General features: G+C 46.3%; 2 protein-coding genes across 6 annotated transcripts in view; both read left to right on the top strand.

Moving 5' to 3' along the window:
• Positions 1 to 17,500, top strand: part of LOC122866462 (protein NLRC3-like) — an 876,731-nt gene that overhangs the window by 77,678 nt on the left and 781,553 nt on the right. The gene's annotated exons all lie outside the window — the stretch shown is intronic.
• LOC122866490 (tomoregulin-1-like) overlaps positions 831 to 17,500 on the top strand; it is an 18,316-nt gene continuing 1,646 nt past the window's right edge. Inside the window, exons 1-10 of the mRNA XM_044176240.1 lie at positions 831 to 1,825; positions 8,894 to 9,003; positions 9,703 to 9,832; positions 10,341 to 10,367; positions 10,514 to 10,604; positions 10,832 to 10,980; positions 14,755 to 14,802; positions 14,884 to 15,004; positions 15,776 to 15,937; positions 17,376 to 17,500. The exon at positions 17,376 to 17,500 is cut by the window's right edge and continues 1,646 nt beyond it. Of these exons, the coding sequence (XP_044032175.1) occupies positions 1,687 to 1,825; positions 8,894 to 9,003; positions 9,703 to 9,832; positions 10,341 to 10,367; positions 10,514 to 10,604; positions 10,832 to 10,980; positions 14,755 to 14,802; positions 14,884 to 15,004; positions 15,776 to 15,937; positions 17,376 to 17,460 (1,062 nt within the window). The 5' untranslated portion in view covers positions 831 to 1,686 and the 3' untranslated portion in view covers positions 17,461 to 17,500. The remainder of the gene's footprint in view (positions 1,826 to 8,893; positions 9,004 to 9,702; positions 9,833 to 10,340; positions 10,368 to 10,513; positions 10,605 to 10,831; positions 10,981 to 14,754; positions 14,803 to 14,883; positions 15,005 to 15,775; positions 15,938 to 17,375) is intronic.

Below are 17,500 nucleotides of genomic sequence, written 5' to 3'. Positions count from 1 at the left end.
TTGCTGTTCACACAATCCTTGGTTCTCTGCTTTTGGGCTCACTGGCTTTAATGCGTTTATAAAAACAGGTCTGGGGCAATGAGTGTGTGTGTGTGGAGGCTCAACAGCTATATTCTGCCCCCTAGCGAGTTAATCCGCCACTGCACTGGGGCAGGTTTGGATCGGCAGGTTTTGCCTTTATTTGTTAACATTTTGCCGAATTTGTGCCATCAGAGCAGCCGAACCAGCAGTCAGCAGCTCCTGTCTGCAGCGGACCCGTGGACGGACAGACAGCTGTCTCTGGATCACTGCGAGACTGAAGGACACTTAGAAACAGCAGGATTCTCAGGCAGGTTCTGCAGTGATATGGAATGGATTTTTTTCCTGATTTCTAAGCAGATTTCTGGATCCTGGATATCAGCAGATAACGCTATCCTCTGGAAGTCTGGCTGAATCTAAAAGTCTCTCTCATGTCTGTGTGTTCAGACCTGACTGAGTTAGACTCTGAGAAGGAGTCCCATTATTATGTGAGCAATATGTAAAATACTGGAAGAAAGGACTACATGTAGCCTATGTGCCTATAAGACATGACCCAGGGAGACACAGAGTGCACCTGTCCAGGTGTTGTGCTGCCCATGTCAACCCACTCTTTTTGGCTGAAAATATAAATAAAACTGCCTGTGCTGCAGGTGAGTTTTAGCCTTAGTGCTGGATGGATTCAGATGACTTTGTGACCCTGTGGCTCTCCCTGCGGCACCGCCAGCAGGTTGCCATTTAAACACATACCTGAATAACTCGAGACATTCCCATCAGCCTCAGCTGCACTTCCTGTTTAGTGCTAATAATGCTCATGTTTGCATCTCAGCAGGTTTGTTGCGTGTCGCTTTTATTTTGTGGGACAGTCTGCAAACAGAAAGGAGCAGCGCGTGCAGGGATCTCTCTCTCTCTCTGTGTGGGAGGGGTCTCCTGCAGGTCACGTGGTCCGAGTCTTTGTTGATGTGATTCAGGGGAGAAAGAACAGGAGGACAAAAAAAAAAAATATTAGTCCCGGTCCGACCGACCGAATCAGTCCATCCTCCCTGGCCGGCGCACACTCGCTCCGCTTCGGCCTGGTTGCTGCTGGAAGCCCCCTCGAACCTTTACCTGGAGCTTTTTCTCCGCGGCGTTCCGCGGTTCTCCCCGCCGGTTTGAGAGCGAGGCAGCGGGGCTGGGGGATGGAGGCTCAGTCCGGGCTGTGAGCAGACTGGTTTTAGGGGGTGGCGGAGGTGTGGGGGGGTCGGTGTGTGAAGCCCCAGGCCCTGCTTTGCTTTGTTATCCTGGGCTTCGTTCAGCAGCCGTCCTCCCGGCTTTCTCGCCGTGTTTTCCAGCCGGGTTCTCTGCGTTTCGGCTCGCAGCCCGGCTCTCTGCTCCCCGGAGACACGCTGGACGGAGTTTTTGCAGAGGAGGGAGACACATGGACAGCGTTAGGATTTAAGGCTGCCTCGGCCGTCTCCTCTGTCTGCGGCGTGTTTTTGCATTGAGGATTTCTCTGAAGGACGAATCCAGACAAACAGCTTCTTTTTATTCCTGCCTTTACCTTTTTATCCTCTTTCTACGCACATATCTCTCTTTGTATACCTCCGTCTATCCCTACACCTCTGTCTCTCCTCCCTCACCTCCATTTATCTCTATCCAGCCCTTAATCTCTCCCTCCCCCCGTCCTCCATCATGGCTCCAGTGTGCCGGTTCTCCTGGTCCTGCTGCCTGCTGGTTCTGCTGGTTCTCCCCGCCGTCCGGAGCTCGTTCCCCCGCAGCGGAGGCGGCAGCAGTGCGGACTGCGGCCCCGGGAAGGCCGCCGACTGCCCAGGTGAGACACCGACGTCCTGTTTACACCTGAACTCGTCACAGTTCACCTCAGCTCGGTCAGTCTGAGGGTGGGGGTGGGGGTGGGGGGGTTTCTCTGATAATCTGGCTGATTTCACTTCATGTTGGAGGTTTGAGGATGTGGAGGTCAGAGGTCACAGTCATCTTTATTCATTTGACCCTCTCTGTCATCTCTTATTGGATGTTTCAGTGCAGCTGATCACATGATCCAGCTGTTGTCTTGACACAGCTTTGTGTTTCTGTTGTCATGACGACTGCTGCAGGATAAAACAGAGAGTTGATGGAGGCTCATGGCTGCTGTGTGCCAGCCAAGGATAACAGTGTGATTATGGGGCTGTGTTTTACATTAGTGCAGTCACCATGGCAACAGAAACACAGGTCAATAAGAGCACCTGGACAGTGTGATCAGAGGCAGTAATGAGTCAGAGGAGAGGTTCGACCTGCTGCAGCAGCCATGTTGTCACTGAAGTGTGTGTGTGTGTGTGTGTGTGTTTGTGTGTTGACCACTCCTCACTTTAACTGGCTCTATTTTAGGGTTAATTACAGGGTGGAGAAACAGGGCGAGGTTAAATGAGGGAGTACCCTGTGTGTGTGTGTGTGTGTGTGTGTGTGTGTGTTCAGCATATATATGTGTATATATATATACAGGGCCATGTAGGTTTGGATTTTGTTTTCCCTTAATAATAACAACCTTTATTTAAAATCTGCATTTTGTGTTTACTCGTGTTATCTTTGACTAATATTTAAATTGGTTCGATGATCTGAAACATATAAGTGTGACAAACATGCAAAACAAAGAAATCAGGAAGGGGGCAAACACTTTTTCACACCGCTGTATTTTTATATATATATAAGTACTCATGGACACATCAAACTGGAACCACATTCACCTGTAAACTTTAAAACACAAGTTTGGTGATTCAATTTTTCATCTCGTTCAGACTCAGACCAGCAGTGAAGTCTCTGCTAACAGTGTGTGTGTGTGAATCGCAGCTGATGGATCTTCTTCCTCCGTCGTCGTCCAGAAACTATTAAAGCACATCAGCGAGCCGCTCTGCTGCACCTTCATCACCACGAACACACACACTGTAGTTTATTCTGACTCACACACACAAAATGAAACATCAAACTGTAGATCTGTGTTTTTAAAGATCTCCAGCAGGAACCAATGGGCTCGCAGCTGAGAGCCGCAGACAGGAACCTGTATTATAGTGTATCATATTGTTTGCTAGTACTTCCTCCTGTGTGCACTGACGTAAAGACGAGCTGCTGTAACAGAGTTTCCCTTCGGGGATCAATAAAGGATTTCTGATTGTGATTCTGAAGTCAGACAGAACTGAGAGACGGACCGACGTGTTGGTGGGTTTAATCTGAACATGAGATTTGTTGACAACCAGAAAAATACAGAATAACACCAGACTGTTATTTCACACGCAGCTTTTCACTTCTTCTGTGATCTAAATCTAGAAATCTAGAGCTAAAATACTTCCTGCAAACACTGATCAGGAAAAACTTGTCTTGTTTCAGTCTGTTTGAAGTTTTTTTAAGGATCTAAAGGATGAAATCTTTGTGATTTTCTATTTTCAGAAGATCTGAACTCTTTCCAAACCCGCTCGCCCACTTTAGCTCAGCCACAGAAGTTCCTCTGCGAAGACACACCACTCTGTCTGTTTCTGCTCAGCGGTTTGTCATTTTACGAGCTCGTGACTCGCTCAGTTGTCTGAAACAGAAAAATGTGTAAATGAGAGCAACTAAACAGCGAGTGTGTGTGTGTGTGTGTGTGTGTGTGTGTTAAAACACAGTACAGGTGATAGATGACAGAGCAGGAGGTTTAGCCAGCCGAGCCTCAGCAGCCTGTCACACTGATCAGCACGTGCTGGCTGTGATCCAAAGAACAAATGGAACAAAAAGAGAGATTTAACTGTTTTCCTGTTGTTTCAGTGTGGACGGAGGTCTTTGCAGCGTGAAAGCACACGTCGCAGGCTTAGCGTGGATGTAGTCCGACAGGTTTCTGAATGGTAGCGTCTTTCGTTTTGGAAACATCTTTTAACAGCTGATTAGTTTCAGGGAGACAAACCGATGTTTCTGGTGTCGTGTCGCCTCGGTAGCAAAGACAGCAGTAATTCTACAGGGTTTAAACGTTCCTGAGACAAACCGATGGGACCAGAAATGTAATATTGTCACATCAACGCAGCTCCGTCTTTCTCCAAAGTCAGAAATGTGAACAGGACACTTTGTCAGTCTGATTGATTATGAAATTGTCTCGTGTACGTATATATAAACAGAAGTGTGAAGAGGTAAGTGGACACGCACACTGAGTCTGTTTTTCTCAGTTCAAATGAAGGGAAATCAGTAATCCTTAATTTCCTTGAAAGTTTCCTGGAGAACTCTGTAAGACAGTGTTCAGCTGGTACTTCCTCTGAATTCATTCTGATTAATTGCTAGCGTGCTAGTTTGTATTGTAACATATCTTTATCTGTTCATTAGTATTTTCCGTGTGTGAAGCACTTTCTAAGTGTGTGTTTTAAAAGGTGCTAAACAAATAAAGCTTTACTTTCTTAGTTAACGCAGACAGCTTTGTTGCTTGCGAAGGTGAGGGTCGTTAGGGCCGGTGGTAGCAACATGTTCCTTAGCTTGCTATGGCTTCCTTCGGAGGGCTGTGTTGAGTGTGTGGGTGCAGGTAAAGAGGGGGGCGGTTCTGTGTCGTGGGTCCAAACACCGGGTACTGAGAAGGTGCCCACCTGATGACTTGCCTGCACTTTCATTCCTGTTTTCCCCAATAACGCCTCTCCGGGAAACGTCCTAGGAGATGATTTGTAACTTACGGATCTACAGCATACAAAGATATGTTAGACAGCAGTGTTCTTCCAACTTTGGGGAACGCTATTTCCTGTTTCAACATGACAACGTCCCCGTGCACAAAGCAGCTCCATAAAGAAACGGTTTGCCCAGTTTGGTGTGGAAGAACTTGACTGGTCTGCACAGAGCCCTGACCTCAACCCGGTCCAACAAAGGCTGAAACCAGAAGAGAGGAGCCCACGTATGGAGGGAATGTTCGGGTGTCCACATACTTTTGGCCACGTAGTGTAAGTGCAGTCAGTGTTGCTCTGGATGTAGGCTGGGAAGAGAAAGAAAAGGCGAGCCATAATGAAGTCATTCGAGCGAGAGAGGGTCTTCGCCTCACTGATCCTCAGAGGATGAAAACACTCTTCCACTTCAGTTTGCCTTTCGTTACCGACTGGCCTCAGATCAGCTCGCGTTCTTCGTCACCGACGCTTCTGATGAATCCTCCCTCATTAGCTCAATCAGACTTGTTACCAGCTGATGTGTTTTCACACTGCAGCAATTTACCGACTCCTGTCGGTTCAGTTTGTTGTTTCACCGGACTGAGATGTTCTGTAGTCGTGTCACAGTTCGCTGACCCATCAGAGCCTGAAATCCAGTTCACCACAGCGTGACACACTTTCTCACACTCGGCCAGTCGGGAGGTTTTATGGACCTGAGGCCGTTTTAGTGCGAAAGCTGATGTGAAACTCGGGTCTGGTACAGAATAGAGTCTTTTCCAGTGAGCTTCATCAGCCTGCAACTCACTTTAATCAGTTTTTGATCCAATTTGCCAAATTGCACTAAAATTGCATCCTGCCAAATTGTTGTTCAGACGCAGCAGAAACATGATTGAGCTTTTAGTCCCTTTTTACTTTGTGACTTCAGCTCCTGATTTAGTTTCTGGGTCTTGTGGTTCTTCAGCTGTGACAATCATTTCACAAACAGCTGTAGGTTGTGTTTCGTGTTGCCAGTGTGTAAAACTCACTATAACTCCCCACAGGGCCTCCGTGACGGGGTCTCTGCAGACCCGTCTGGCTCGGTAAACAAACTGTAATTGGTTGGTGATGCAACCAATGGCTGTCAGATGAGAAGTTAGTAACTATAGCAACCGGACATTATTGAAAAGCTGTGGCTTGTGTGTCAGGTGGAGGTTTGTGCTGTCAGGTGGAGGTTTGTGCTGTCAGGTGGAGGTTTGTGTTGTCAGGTGGAGGTTTGTGCTGTCAGGTGGAGGTTCGTGTTGTCAGGTGGAGGTTCATGCTGTCAGGTGGAGGTTTGTGCTGTCAGGTGGAGGTTCGTGTGTCAGGTGGAGGTTTGTGTTGTCAGGTGGAGGTTCGTGTGTCAGGTGGAGGTTCGTGCTGTCAGGTGGAGGTTCGTGCTGTCAGGTGGAGGTTCGTGTGTCAGGTGGAGGTTCGTGCTGTCAGGTGGAGGTTTGTGCTGTCAGGTGGAGGTTCGTGCTGTCAGGTGGAGGTTCGTGTGTCAGGTGGAGGTTCGTGCTGTCAGGTGGAGGTTCGTGTGTCAGGTGGAGGTTCGTGTGTCAGGTGGAGGTTCGTGCTGTCATGTGGAGGTTTGTGCTGTCAGGTGGAGGTTCGTGCTGTCAGGTGGAGGTTCGTGCTGTCAGGTGGAGGTTCGTGTTGTCAGGTGGAGGTTTGTGCTGTCAGGTGGAGGTTCGTGTGTCAGGTGGAGGTTCGTGCTGTCAGGTGGAGGTTCGTGTTGTCAGGTGGAGGTTCATGCTGTCAGGTGGAGGTTTGTGCTGTCAGGTGGAGGTTCGTGTGTCAGGTGGAGGTTTGTGTTGTCAGGTGGAGGTTCGTGTGTCAGGTGGAGGTTCGTGCTGTCAGGTGGAGGTTCGTGCTGTCAGGTGGAGGTTCGTGTTGTCAGGTGGAGGTTCGTGTTGTCAGGTGGAGGTTCATGCTGTCAGGTGGAGGTTCGTGTGTCAGGTGGAGGTTTGTGTTGTCAGGTGGAGGTTCGTGTGTCAGGTGGAGGTTCGTGCTGTCAGGTGGAGGTTCGTGCTGTCAGGTGGAGGTTCGTGCTGTCAGGTGGAGGTTCGTGTTGTCAGGTGGAGGTTCGTGTTGTCAGGTGGAGGCCGTTTAAAGAACTAAATCAGTGCTTTAACATTATTATTTTCCGATTCATTACTTTCAGGCAGACGTTGGTTTCACAGTTTTTCTCGAAATGTAAAATGTTCAGTCACGTTTATATTGCGTTAGAAGTTTTGTCTCTGTTGGTTGGTGACGTAGCTAAGAGCAAAGGTTGAACTCTCCTTGTTGCTGTGTTTCAGAAAACTTTGACATCTGAAATTTAAAAGTGAAATTTCAAGCCAAGCTGCTTCTAAAAAAGCCTTCGTACAATCCTTTTAGTGGCGTCCATGTTCTCTTCTTGTTGGCGTATTGATTGAACTGTCGCTTCCGTTAATACTTCCTCAGTGTTGCCTCAAAGAGAAGAGCTCGGCTAACGTCAAAAGAAATGATTACATTGTCATAAAATCTAATGTTAGCAGCAAAGGTCACATATTTAACTGTCTTCATATAGCAACTGCTGTTCCATTCAGCTGAGCAGGTGATTGATCGATCAGTGACATCATACGTTCACTCAGTAATGCATCAGAGCACCTCCACCAACCGGAGGGCGTGAAAGTCTTTTCAAACTGTTAATTCAGTCCAAACGTTCGTCACAATGGAGAAGCTGAAACCGGAGAGGAGGGACACTTTTACACTTTTAGACTTGCTAGCGACGCACAGCGATGGACTGTCAGTCAGTCGGCCGGTGTCTTCAGTACAGCCTCACGGAGCTGCTCCTACGCCGCACACAATAAATCAATGATCGCATTTGTTAAAGATTCGTTTTCTTTTGCTCAGTCAGCTCATCTCTGTCGTGCGGCTGCATCACGGAAGCGTGAAGATGTAAAGAGTCCGGCGGTGGAACGCAGTAACAGACAGAGAGGATCCTGGGAACACAGCGTTTCTGTTATTTTGTCCACCCCCGCAGTCGGCTCTGTGCGCTCCGCTGGCTCAGCACACTGAGGTATTTACTAATTACAGGGGAGGCGGGGGTCACGACCCCTGTAATTATCAGGGTTAGCCTGCAGGGCACCAACCAATCAGCTGCCATCAGGAAATTACCACCCTGGATAATAGTGTCTCTCTGTGTGTGTGTGTGTGTGTGTGTGTGTGTGTGTGTGTGTCAGTAGAGGTACCTGGTTGTGTCAGTGTTTCCCACAGTGTGTGTGTGTGTGTGTGTGTGTGTGTGTGTGTGTGTGTGTGGGTTGATATCTCCACAGCTGTCTGGTGGATTTTCATGAAGTTAGATCCAGATATTTCGGGGTCCCCGGAGGATAAATCCTAATAACTTTATTGATCCTTTGGTTTTTAAATCTAGCGCCACCATGAGGTCAGCTCATGACTTATGAGGCTCCGCTGTACGCTAATGCTTTGTGACATTAGAATTTGAGCATGTTACTGAGCAGTAACGTGTTTATATCACGTTGTAATGTAGTTGTAGGCAGACAGAAGGACATTCAAACTGTTTATTAATGTATTTGTCAACAACTGTAATTGATCAAGCAGGAAGTATAGTGTTGCCATGGAGCCAGTTAGCTTCACCTTTGACCCTAAACGTGTTTACATTTTGGTGAGTGTGCACCATGAAAAGCCATGCTGCATTAACTACTGCAGTTGCTGTTTGCACTGTTTATTTATTTATGGTGATTTTGAACTGGATTTATAGACATTCATCTGGACGATTTTTAGCCTACATTTGTTACATGTAGTCAGACTGTCCCATCAGAGCAGCCGAACCAGCAGTCAGCAGCTCCTGTCTGCAGTGGACCCGTGGACGGACAGACAGCTGTCTCTGGATCACTGCGAGACTGAAGGAGACTTAGAAACAGCAGGATTCTCAGGCAGGTTCTGCAGGAAGGAGGAGCGTGTTTTCTCCATGATTTCTAAGTGGTTTATGGACGTTTCTGTGTGATCAGACATCAGTTTCTGATTTCCTCAGAAAGTGAAAGTCTCACTGAATCTAAAAATATGTGTGTCATGTCTCGGAGGAGGAGGAGTGCGATTTTTAGATGCAAATTGCGTCCATCCCACGCTAAGGGTAACTTACTTCTTCTTCTTCAGACAAAGAAGGCACCATGACCTCATCATTACGTGTTATTGATTTACGCTTCTGGAACCAAACCTGCGCCGTGGTGACGATCGGTTTGTTCGTCTCTGTTCGTTTGTTTCAGATCTGTCCGAGAAGAAGAGCGACCTGCGTGTGTGTGACGCCGGCACGTGTCGCTTCGGAGGGACCTGCCGCGAGAACGGCGCCGACATCAAGTGTGTGTGCCAGTTCCACGTGAGTCTCACACACACACACACACACACACACACACACACACACACACACACACACAGTGTTTGTTACAGCGTCACATGAAAGTGTTAGAACAAACAAACGTCCTGATGATCGATCCGTTCTTTGAGTCGCTCCTGGAGTTTCCTTTTAGCTCTGGGCTGTTTCAGATTCACACTGACTCATGATTGGACAGTTTTGGTGATGTCATCCTGCTTCATTGATCCTGATTGCGAGCCACGACCTCATGTAGGCAGAAGGGTCGAAACAGGAGACAAAGAGGCGTCTTTTACCGCGACGGTGTAATGAGGAACAACACACGTCTGTTTGAACTTAAATATGATACATGTTACCATGGTTACCAAACAGTTTACATAAATATATACATCGCTTATACAGAATGCTATAAGGTCTCTTCCTTCACACAGTCGGCCTGTTATGTGCGTTTGGCCCGGCTGTCCCAACACACAGGTTCGGTATGAAAGCAGCGTAAACACAGTGTGTGTGTGTGTGTGTGTTAGTTCACACAGGTTCACTGACTGTAAACGTCTTTTATTAACTGGAGCATTTAGAAAATGAATAAGTGACTATCTTAGTTAATAATATCTGCAGTTAACAGAAGAGGTGTTGTTGCCGAGGTGAACCAAGCCTGTGTGTGTGTGTGTGTGTGTGTGTGTGTGTGTGTGTGTGTGTGTGTTTCAGTGTCATAAGAAGTACGTCCCTGTGTGCGGGTCGAACGGAGACACGTACCAGAACGAGTGTTTCCTGAGGAGAGCCGCCTGCAAGAAACAGAGAGCTATCACCATCCTGACAGAGGGAGCCTGTTACCACGGTAACACACACACACACACACACACACGTTACAATGAAAACCGTCCACATGGTGGACAGCGGACAGCTGAACTCTGTTTATTTAAATTAGGCTGACAAAAAAGCGAATAACGGATTCAGTTTTTCTCCAGAAGAGAAAACGGCGTGCAGACCGTCGTGTCTGGAAATACAGTTCACAGGAAAATATAATCAAACTATGAATGAATAATAAATAGAATCTGAAAACTCCCAATAATACAAAATTGGAGGGACTTTAGATTTTTGTTGTTATGAAAAAGTACACTCAGCGTCCACTTTATTAGGAACGCCTAGCTAAAAGTAACGCAGCGTGTCAGTCCTGTAGCAGGCCTGCTCCACGAAGCTCTTAATGTTCAGGGTGTGTGACTCAGCCCGATCTTTGGAGGCTGCTGTCGAACAGAGAGGCGTTTCTGGTCTTTAGCGCCCCCTATCGATAGAAATGGGGCGGACATGTCTTCCTGTCAGCTGCTAACTGTTTGTGTCTCCGGCAGACGGCGGCTCAGGATCTGGTGATGGAGGTAAACCGCTTCGGGATTTCTGATACACGTATTTGTTGCTTTTTTAATGCCATATTTTAAAACTACGAGATGTAATAATAATAATAATAATAATAATGATGATGCATGTAGAGGCCATGTTGTAGTGATGTTCTGTGTCTGTGCAGATGACGAGGGCTCCGGTCGCGGTAAAAAGGCCTCAAAATGTGGAAACTGCAAGTTTGGAGCCGAATGTGACGAAGACTCTGAGGATATGCTGTTAGTACACACACACACACACACACACACACACACACACACACACACACACACACACAGCGTATGTAAGGAGTATAAAATATACCCTTCAAAATTAAAGTCGAATCCACGTGATTTCCCCAGAATTTAAAATGATTGCAACACATCACTACTACACAAATGAGATGATTCTGGTGTGTTTACTTTACTGTGTGTGTGTGTGTGTGTGTGTGTGTGTGTGTGTCCAGCTGCATGTGTAACATCGTGTGTAACGGCCACAACGACAACCCGGTGTGCGGCAGCGACGGCGTCACCTACGACACGCCCTGCCACGTCCGAGAGGCGTCCTGCCTCAAACAGCTGAAGATCGACATCAAACACGTGGGACGTTGCCAAGGTAACAGGAAAATACAACAAATAAACAGGAAACTGAACACACACACACACACACACACACACACACACACACGCCACAGCAAACGTCAAATCAGCCGCAAACCCTGAAGACAGGAGGAGGAGAGAAAAGAAAGAAGAGGAGGAGAGATGAGGAGAAATGGAAGAAGAGGAGGAGAAAGTAAAGAGAAGGTGGTAGGCAGAGAGAAGAGATGATAGATAGATGAAGAGGTATAAAACAATGAAAACAGAAGAGGAGACCAGACTGCAGGAAATGGAGAGAGCAGAGGAGGAGAGATGGAAGAAGAAAGGAAAAGAAAGAAGGGAGGAGGCAGAAAAAGAAAATGGCAGCGTAGAGAAGAAATGCAGAGAGGAAAACAAGAAGGAAGTGAAGATGAGGAGAGGAGAAGAAAAAGGAGTTGAGAGGATAGACGATTTAAAAAAAAGGAAAGAGGTGGAGGGATATGTAAAGAGCAGGAAAGATGGAGGAGGCAAAAGAAAAGGAGGAAAAAAGGAAAAGAAACAAGAGAAGAGGAGGTCGGAAGAAAGGATGAAAGGGAAAACGAGAAAGGAAAATGAAAATGGGATGGATGAGTGGAGTAGGAAGGGAGGAAAACAAGGAAGAGGTAAAAGAAGGGGGGAGGAGAGAGGAAGAGGAGCCAAGAAAAGAGAAGACAGGGAGATGAAAGAGCATAAAAGAGAGAGAGAGAGACTGTTTTTCAGCTCATTTATATTGAATGATGACCTGACCCCAATCTGAACACACACACACACACTCTGTCACACACACACACACACACACTCTGTCACACACACACACACTCTGTCACACACACACACACACACGCTCACACACACACACACACTCACACACACACACACTCTGTCACACACACACACGCACACTCACACACGCTCACACACACACACTCTGTCACACACACACACACACACACACACACACGCTCACACACACACACACACTGTCACACACACACACACACACACACACACACACGCACACACACACACACACTCTGTCACACACACACACACACACTCTCTCTCACACACACACACACACACACACACGCACACACACACACTCTGTCACACACACACACACACACACACACACGCTCACACACACGCACACACACACACACACACACACACTCTGTCACACACACACACTCTGTCACACACACACACACACACTCTGTCACACACACACACACACTCGCACACACACACACATAAACTCACACACACTCGCGCACACACACACACACACACACACACACACACACACACACAGATTAACTCGGCTGACTGAACAACCAGCTGGTCGCATTTTAACGACGACGTTTTTATCATCGTCTTCTTTGTTCTGTCGTTTCCTCCTTCTTCTCCTTCTCCTCCTTCTTCTTCTTCTCCTCCTTCTTCTCCTTCTCCTCCTTCTTCTTCTCCTCCTCCTTCTTCTTCTTCTCCTCCTTCTTCTCCTTCTCCTTCTCCTCCTTCTTCTTCTCCTCCTTCTCCTCCTTCTTCTTCTTCGTTGGTGCATCTTTCTCTCCTCCAGTCGGCTCTTCTTCTTCTCTTCTTTCTGACCACAGTCACTACTCCGACCTCAGTCTGCGTAACACTAATCACGTTCATCTTCCACGTGAGATGAATGAATAAAAGGGGGCATTAACTGCCCCCGTCATATGAACTGTAATCACTAGTGAAACAACACAGACCTGTTCGGCCGCTGATTCATGTCGCGGTGCAGATTTACAGATAAATATTGATCAGAAATTTAACATCAGCTAACATCAGCATGCTAACATGCTCACGTGACAATGCTAACATGCTAATGTTCACCATGATAGTTTAGCGTGTTAGCATGCTAACATTAGCTGGTTAGCAGTGAACACAGAGTGCAGCTGAGGCTGATGGGAGCGCCAGCAGCTCTGCAGGTGTTTGGTCAGAAACCAAAGTGTCGGACACGTTAACATGTCGACCTGATGGTGGCGCTAGATGGAAAGTCAGAGGATCAGCAGAGTTATTACAGTTCATCCTGAGGGGCTAAAAAAATATAGTTCATGTAACTGTCGCCTGGTTAACGGCTGTTAGCATGAATAGAAACAAAAGTTCCTACAAATCTTCTATTTTTTTATCCCACGTGTGTCCTTCTAAATTGAAAAATCTTCATTTTACTTTGTGATGAATGAAAAATACCATTTTTAGAAATTTATAAATTAGTTTTTGCAATTTTCTAATGAATAGATTTTTAAAAATTGAAATTTCTTCTTCCCCCTTTGACGTTTCATCCTTTTCTCTGCGCGAGAGAGACGAACAAATATCTCTCCACCATCAGCAGCAGGACGTTTCTGCTGACGTAGCATCGCCCTGAAGCAAGCAGAGGATGTGTGTGTGTGTGTGTGTGTGTGTGTGTGTGTGTGTGTGTGTGTGTGTGTGTGTGTGTGTCGGTCACATCACAGTAACTGTGAGCCTGCATGGTGATCCTGTGTAGAGCTGAGTTTGTCCTGAGGGTGGCGCCACAGGAAAGGTCACGGGTCACTATAATCTAAAGGGCTCTTCCTGTGTGCTTTACAGCTCCAGCTGCAGTTACTTTCCCGAGCAGTGCGTTTCCACGCAGCGTTCTTCTTCCCGGCAGCTTTTCCCACGTTGTTGGTTCTACGCAGTGAAAGCAGAAGGACGTCTTTCTAAACTTCTCGCGGTCGTGTTCAATAAGAAAAACACAGCTGATGCATGGAAACGTCCATCTAATCGTGTCATTTGAGTCTGTTAAGTCCTAAAAGTTGCATTTTCTTAAAACTAATTTGATAAAATCAGAAATACTCTATTGATCCCCGAGGGGAAACTCTTTGTTCCAGCAGCTCACCTTTATATCAGAGCACACAGGAAGAGAAGCACTGAGCAAAAACTATAACACACTATAATACAGGTCAGATACATTCAGCACCAGGTGGGTATAAGTATAGAATAAGTGTGAAGTACAAAGTGGGTTTACCGGTTGAAAATAATAATACGGTGTAAAGTAATAGTGCATGAACTGTCAAGTTAAGTGTAGCTTCTTAAGATGATTATGAGACGGAGGATTTTGCACAGCAGTAATAGAAGTATGAATAAATATCAATAAACAGGGAATTTTAAACTGAAAAGAGTATTAACACAGAATGATCTGCCAGGTGGGGTCGGAATATTTCAACCTCTTTCTCCTAGAAATTAACTTTTTTCCATAATTTATTACAAGTTATTTGATGAAAAATTATGAATAAAATAAATACTTGACCAACGAATGATTTAATATGGATAATCATTTAGACCCACTGCTCCATTAACATCACCAACACATTGTCTGGATCTTGAAATAAGATGTAATGATTTAGATTCGGGATTTGGCCGATTTCTTCGCTTGTTTATTAAAAAGCCTTTAATGGACAGAAATGACTCGCTGAGCAGATCTGATCGCTGCGTCTTTACTGTTACTCCTGCTCCGACAAAATATGTCCACTCACCTGTTGTTGTTGCACATGAAATGAACCTGATTGGAATTCAAGTAAATGACTAAATATGACGTGAAGATGTCCGAAAGCATCGAGCAGTTGAGACAGAGTGGAAAAATAAACGATACAGGATGTTCGGTTGTTTTATCTGCAGCAGAGTCGCTGCCGCCGCCTGCTGGTCGACACCTCCCCTCCCCCAGAAAGACCAAAACCCCAGAAACAAGCTCTTTTCTGTCTCACAACCTTTTCTTCTTCTGTGGTTTCAGATAAAAGTAGGAAGGACGACAGCAGCAAGACCAAACCAGACATCTATGGTAAGACCCCCCCCCGCAGTCTGACTGTAGTTTTCTCTAACAGCCAATCATAAACCAGGTTTGTCTTCTTCTTTTGTTCAGCTGTGTCCAAGCCTGGTGAGGGGGAGGGGTTCGTGGACAGCCCCGACGCCTGTCCTGAAGACTACGCCCAGTTCTGTGAGCACGGCCAGTGTGAGATGAGACACGGCCTGCCCACCTGCAGGTAACACCTGTCTGCAACCAATGAGAGTCCTCCACAGTGACAGTTAGGTGGACCGAACCAGGAGCATCTGTTCCTGAACGTTCACGACCAAATTAAAAATGTCTTAGTGAGCAACTTTTATTTTGAAAGTATTAACGCAGGAGCATTTGTTATTCCCAGTGAGTGAAAGGACAGATTAATAATCAGCCAATCAGAGCAGAGTCCTGTTTGACTGTTAATGTGTCATTTATATGTGAGGATCAGGTTCAGGACTTGCAGACATGCTGACTCCAGTTATTAGTCTGTGCATTTCTTTAGCTGGTACGGCAATTTAAAGCCTTAGTTCAAAATGTGTTCAGTTTGTAACGTGCTCGCCTGGATTAGCCTTCGGATCCACACAAATGGATTTCCATGCTAATGTTTATTTACCTGCGGCCCCCTGGGATTTTTAAGCAGAAAAATAAAATGTAAAAGTAAAACGAGGTGATACCTTATGATGAGGTTAAGTTTGGTGTGTGAAGTGCTCCGTTTGCGTGTTTAAACATCAGATTCTGCTTCTTGAAACCTGCGACGTAGATGTCATCGTAGGCTTTATGTGGCCTTAAAGGCAAAACCCAGGGCCAACAAGTCCAGCACGCTCTTCCAGACACTTCATATTGTTTTGAGCGTCTGCTGAAACCAATCAGCTCCTCTCTGACTGTCCAGCCGCCAAAATCCACGAGAGAGAGCAGAGGACATGAACCTGAACTGTGTGTGTGTGTGTGTGTGTGTGTGTGTGTGTGTGTGTCTCAGGTGTGAGGCGGCGTACGGCGGCCCTCAGTGTGATCAGCTGCTGGACTTTAACATCCTGTACGTGGTGCCCAGCGGCCAGAAGCTGCACTACGTCCTCATCGCCGCCATCATCGGAGCCGTTCAGATCGCCGTCATCGTAGCTGTGGTCATGTGCTTCACCAGGTACTCGCATCACTGCCGCTCACACCGCCGCCGCCCCCGGCGCCGCTCAGGTAGCCAACGGGCTTCAGCCCCTCAGTAACTGATCTCAGTAACTCACTGGAGATTTAAAAGATCAGTTTGCACCATTCAAAGTTAAGGAATGTTTCAGCTTGTAAAGACTTCAGTGATGTGTAAATCAGTTGCTAGGAAACATCTGTAGAGCTGTCCAATCGAAAGCAATCAACTATGTAAACAGGAAGTCACTCAGAAGCTGCAACAGAATTTCCAAAGTTTTAGGGGCAAACGATTATTAAACGTACCCGGAAATCCTTCATAAACGTAGATATGACTTAGTTACATCTGCACACGTGGATAAATGTGTGCTTCCTGTTTTTGTTGTAAAATCTAAATTAATGCTACTTAATGCTACAACAGGCCGGATATTAAAGTAGTTCTGACAGTTACTAAGTGAGAATCTCAACCTGCAACCTGCTTAAATCTATATTTAATAAAGACAATGTATTATAACTGAAGGCTAATGTTAAATTCAAACGGCTGGTGATCCATGACGCCTGACGCCCACTGGTCTGATTCCAGCTGCAGACACTGGGCCTCAGCTGGGCTGCTGCTGTCTGCAGCACTATTACTCCTGTTATCAGCAGAACCACTATTGACACTACAGGTTCAAGGTTCAGCTTTATTGCCAGTCTACAACACAGTGACATGCAGTGGTGGCCTCCTCCACGCCACACACACACACACACACACACACACACACACACACGTAGAAACAGATATTTCAATTCGAATAAAACAATAAAATGGCACACAGTTTATAAAGGTAGCACTAAAGGAAGAAATAAAAAGGAAAATATACAGTTATGTACACACACACACACGAGAAACATGTACAGTGTGTGAAGTGTGTGAAGCAAGAATCAATAAAACCATTGATATTAATACGACAACTACTACGAGTATTAATACAACTTATTATGTTTCAGTCTGTCTGTACTGCAGTGACAGTTCCAATAAAGTTTATTGAAACAAGACGACCTCGTCCTCACAAAAAGACAGAAAGGCCGTTCATGTGAACACGCTGACACTCGAAGATTTGATCATTTAATGTTTTTGTATTACAACACATCCATATTCAGCAGTACAGGAAAAAGTCTACATGCTAGCTTTTTGTTGGGGAGCTTTCAAACACATCTCATGGTCTTCATCAGTGGACGGACAGATGCAGATGGTTCAGTTGAAAGCGTGGAGCTTCTGCCACGTGGTAACAACTGAACCATCTCCATGACAACTGAGCAAGCTGATGAAGCTCTTCAGAAAGCAAGTAAGTAGACCTTGAGTTTCCGAGCTCTGGAACGACACACGGAAAGTGTTTTTGCATCAACACTGACTCCTGCTGATGGTGTCGCTCATCACCATTACTTCCTGTCGTGTCCTGCAGGAGGTGCAACAAGACGAAGCGTGGGCGGAGGCAGAAGCAGCACCTCGGCCACTTCCCGTCAGGAACGTCCTCCCGGATGATGTAGCTGCTGCTCTTTTTGTTTCTCTCATGTTTTTATGAAACAC

This window comes from Siniperca chuatsi, linkage group LG19 (assembly GCF_020085105.1).
Source record: "Siniperca chuatsi isolate FFG_IHB_CAS linkage group LG19, ASM2008510v1, whole genome shotgun sequence".
Taxonomy (NCBI): domain Eukaryota; kingdom Metazoa; phylum Chordata; class Actinopteri; order Centrarchiformes; family Sinipercidae; genus Siniperca; species Siniperca chuatsi.
Note: the sequence above shows the minus strand (reverse complement) of the source record. Positions and strands in the feature narration are given on the sequence as shown.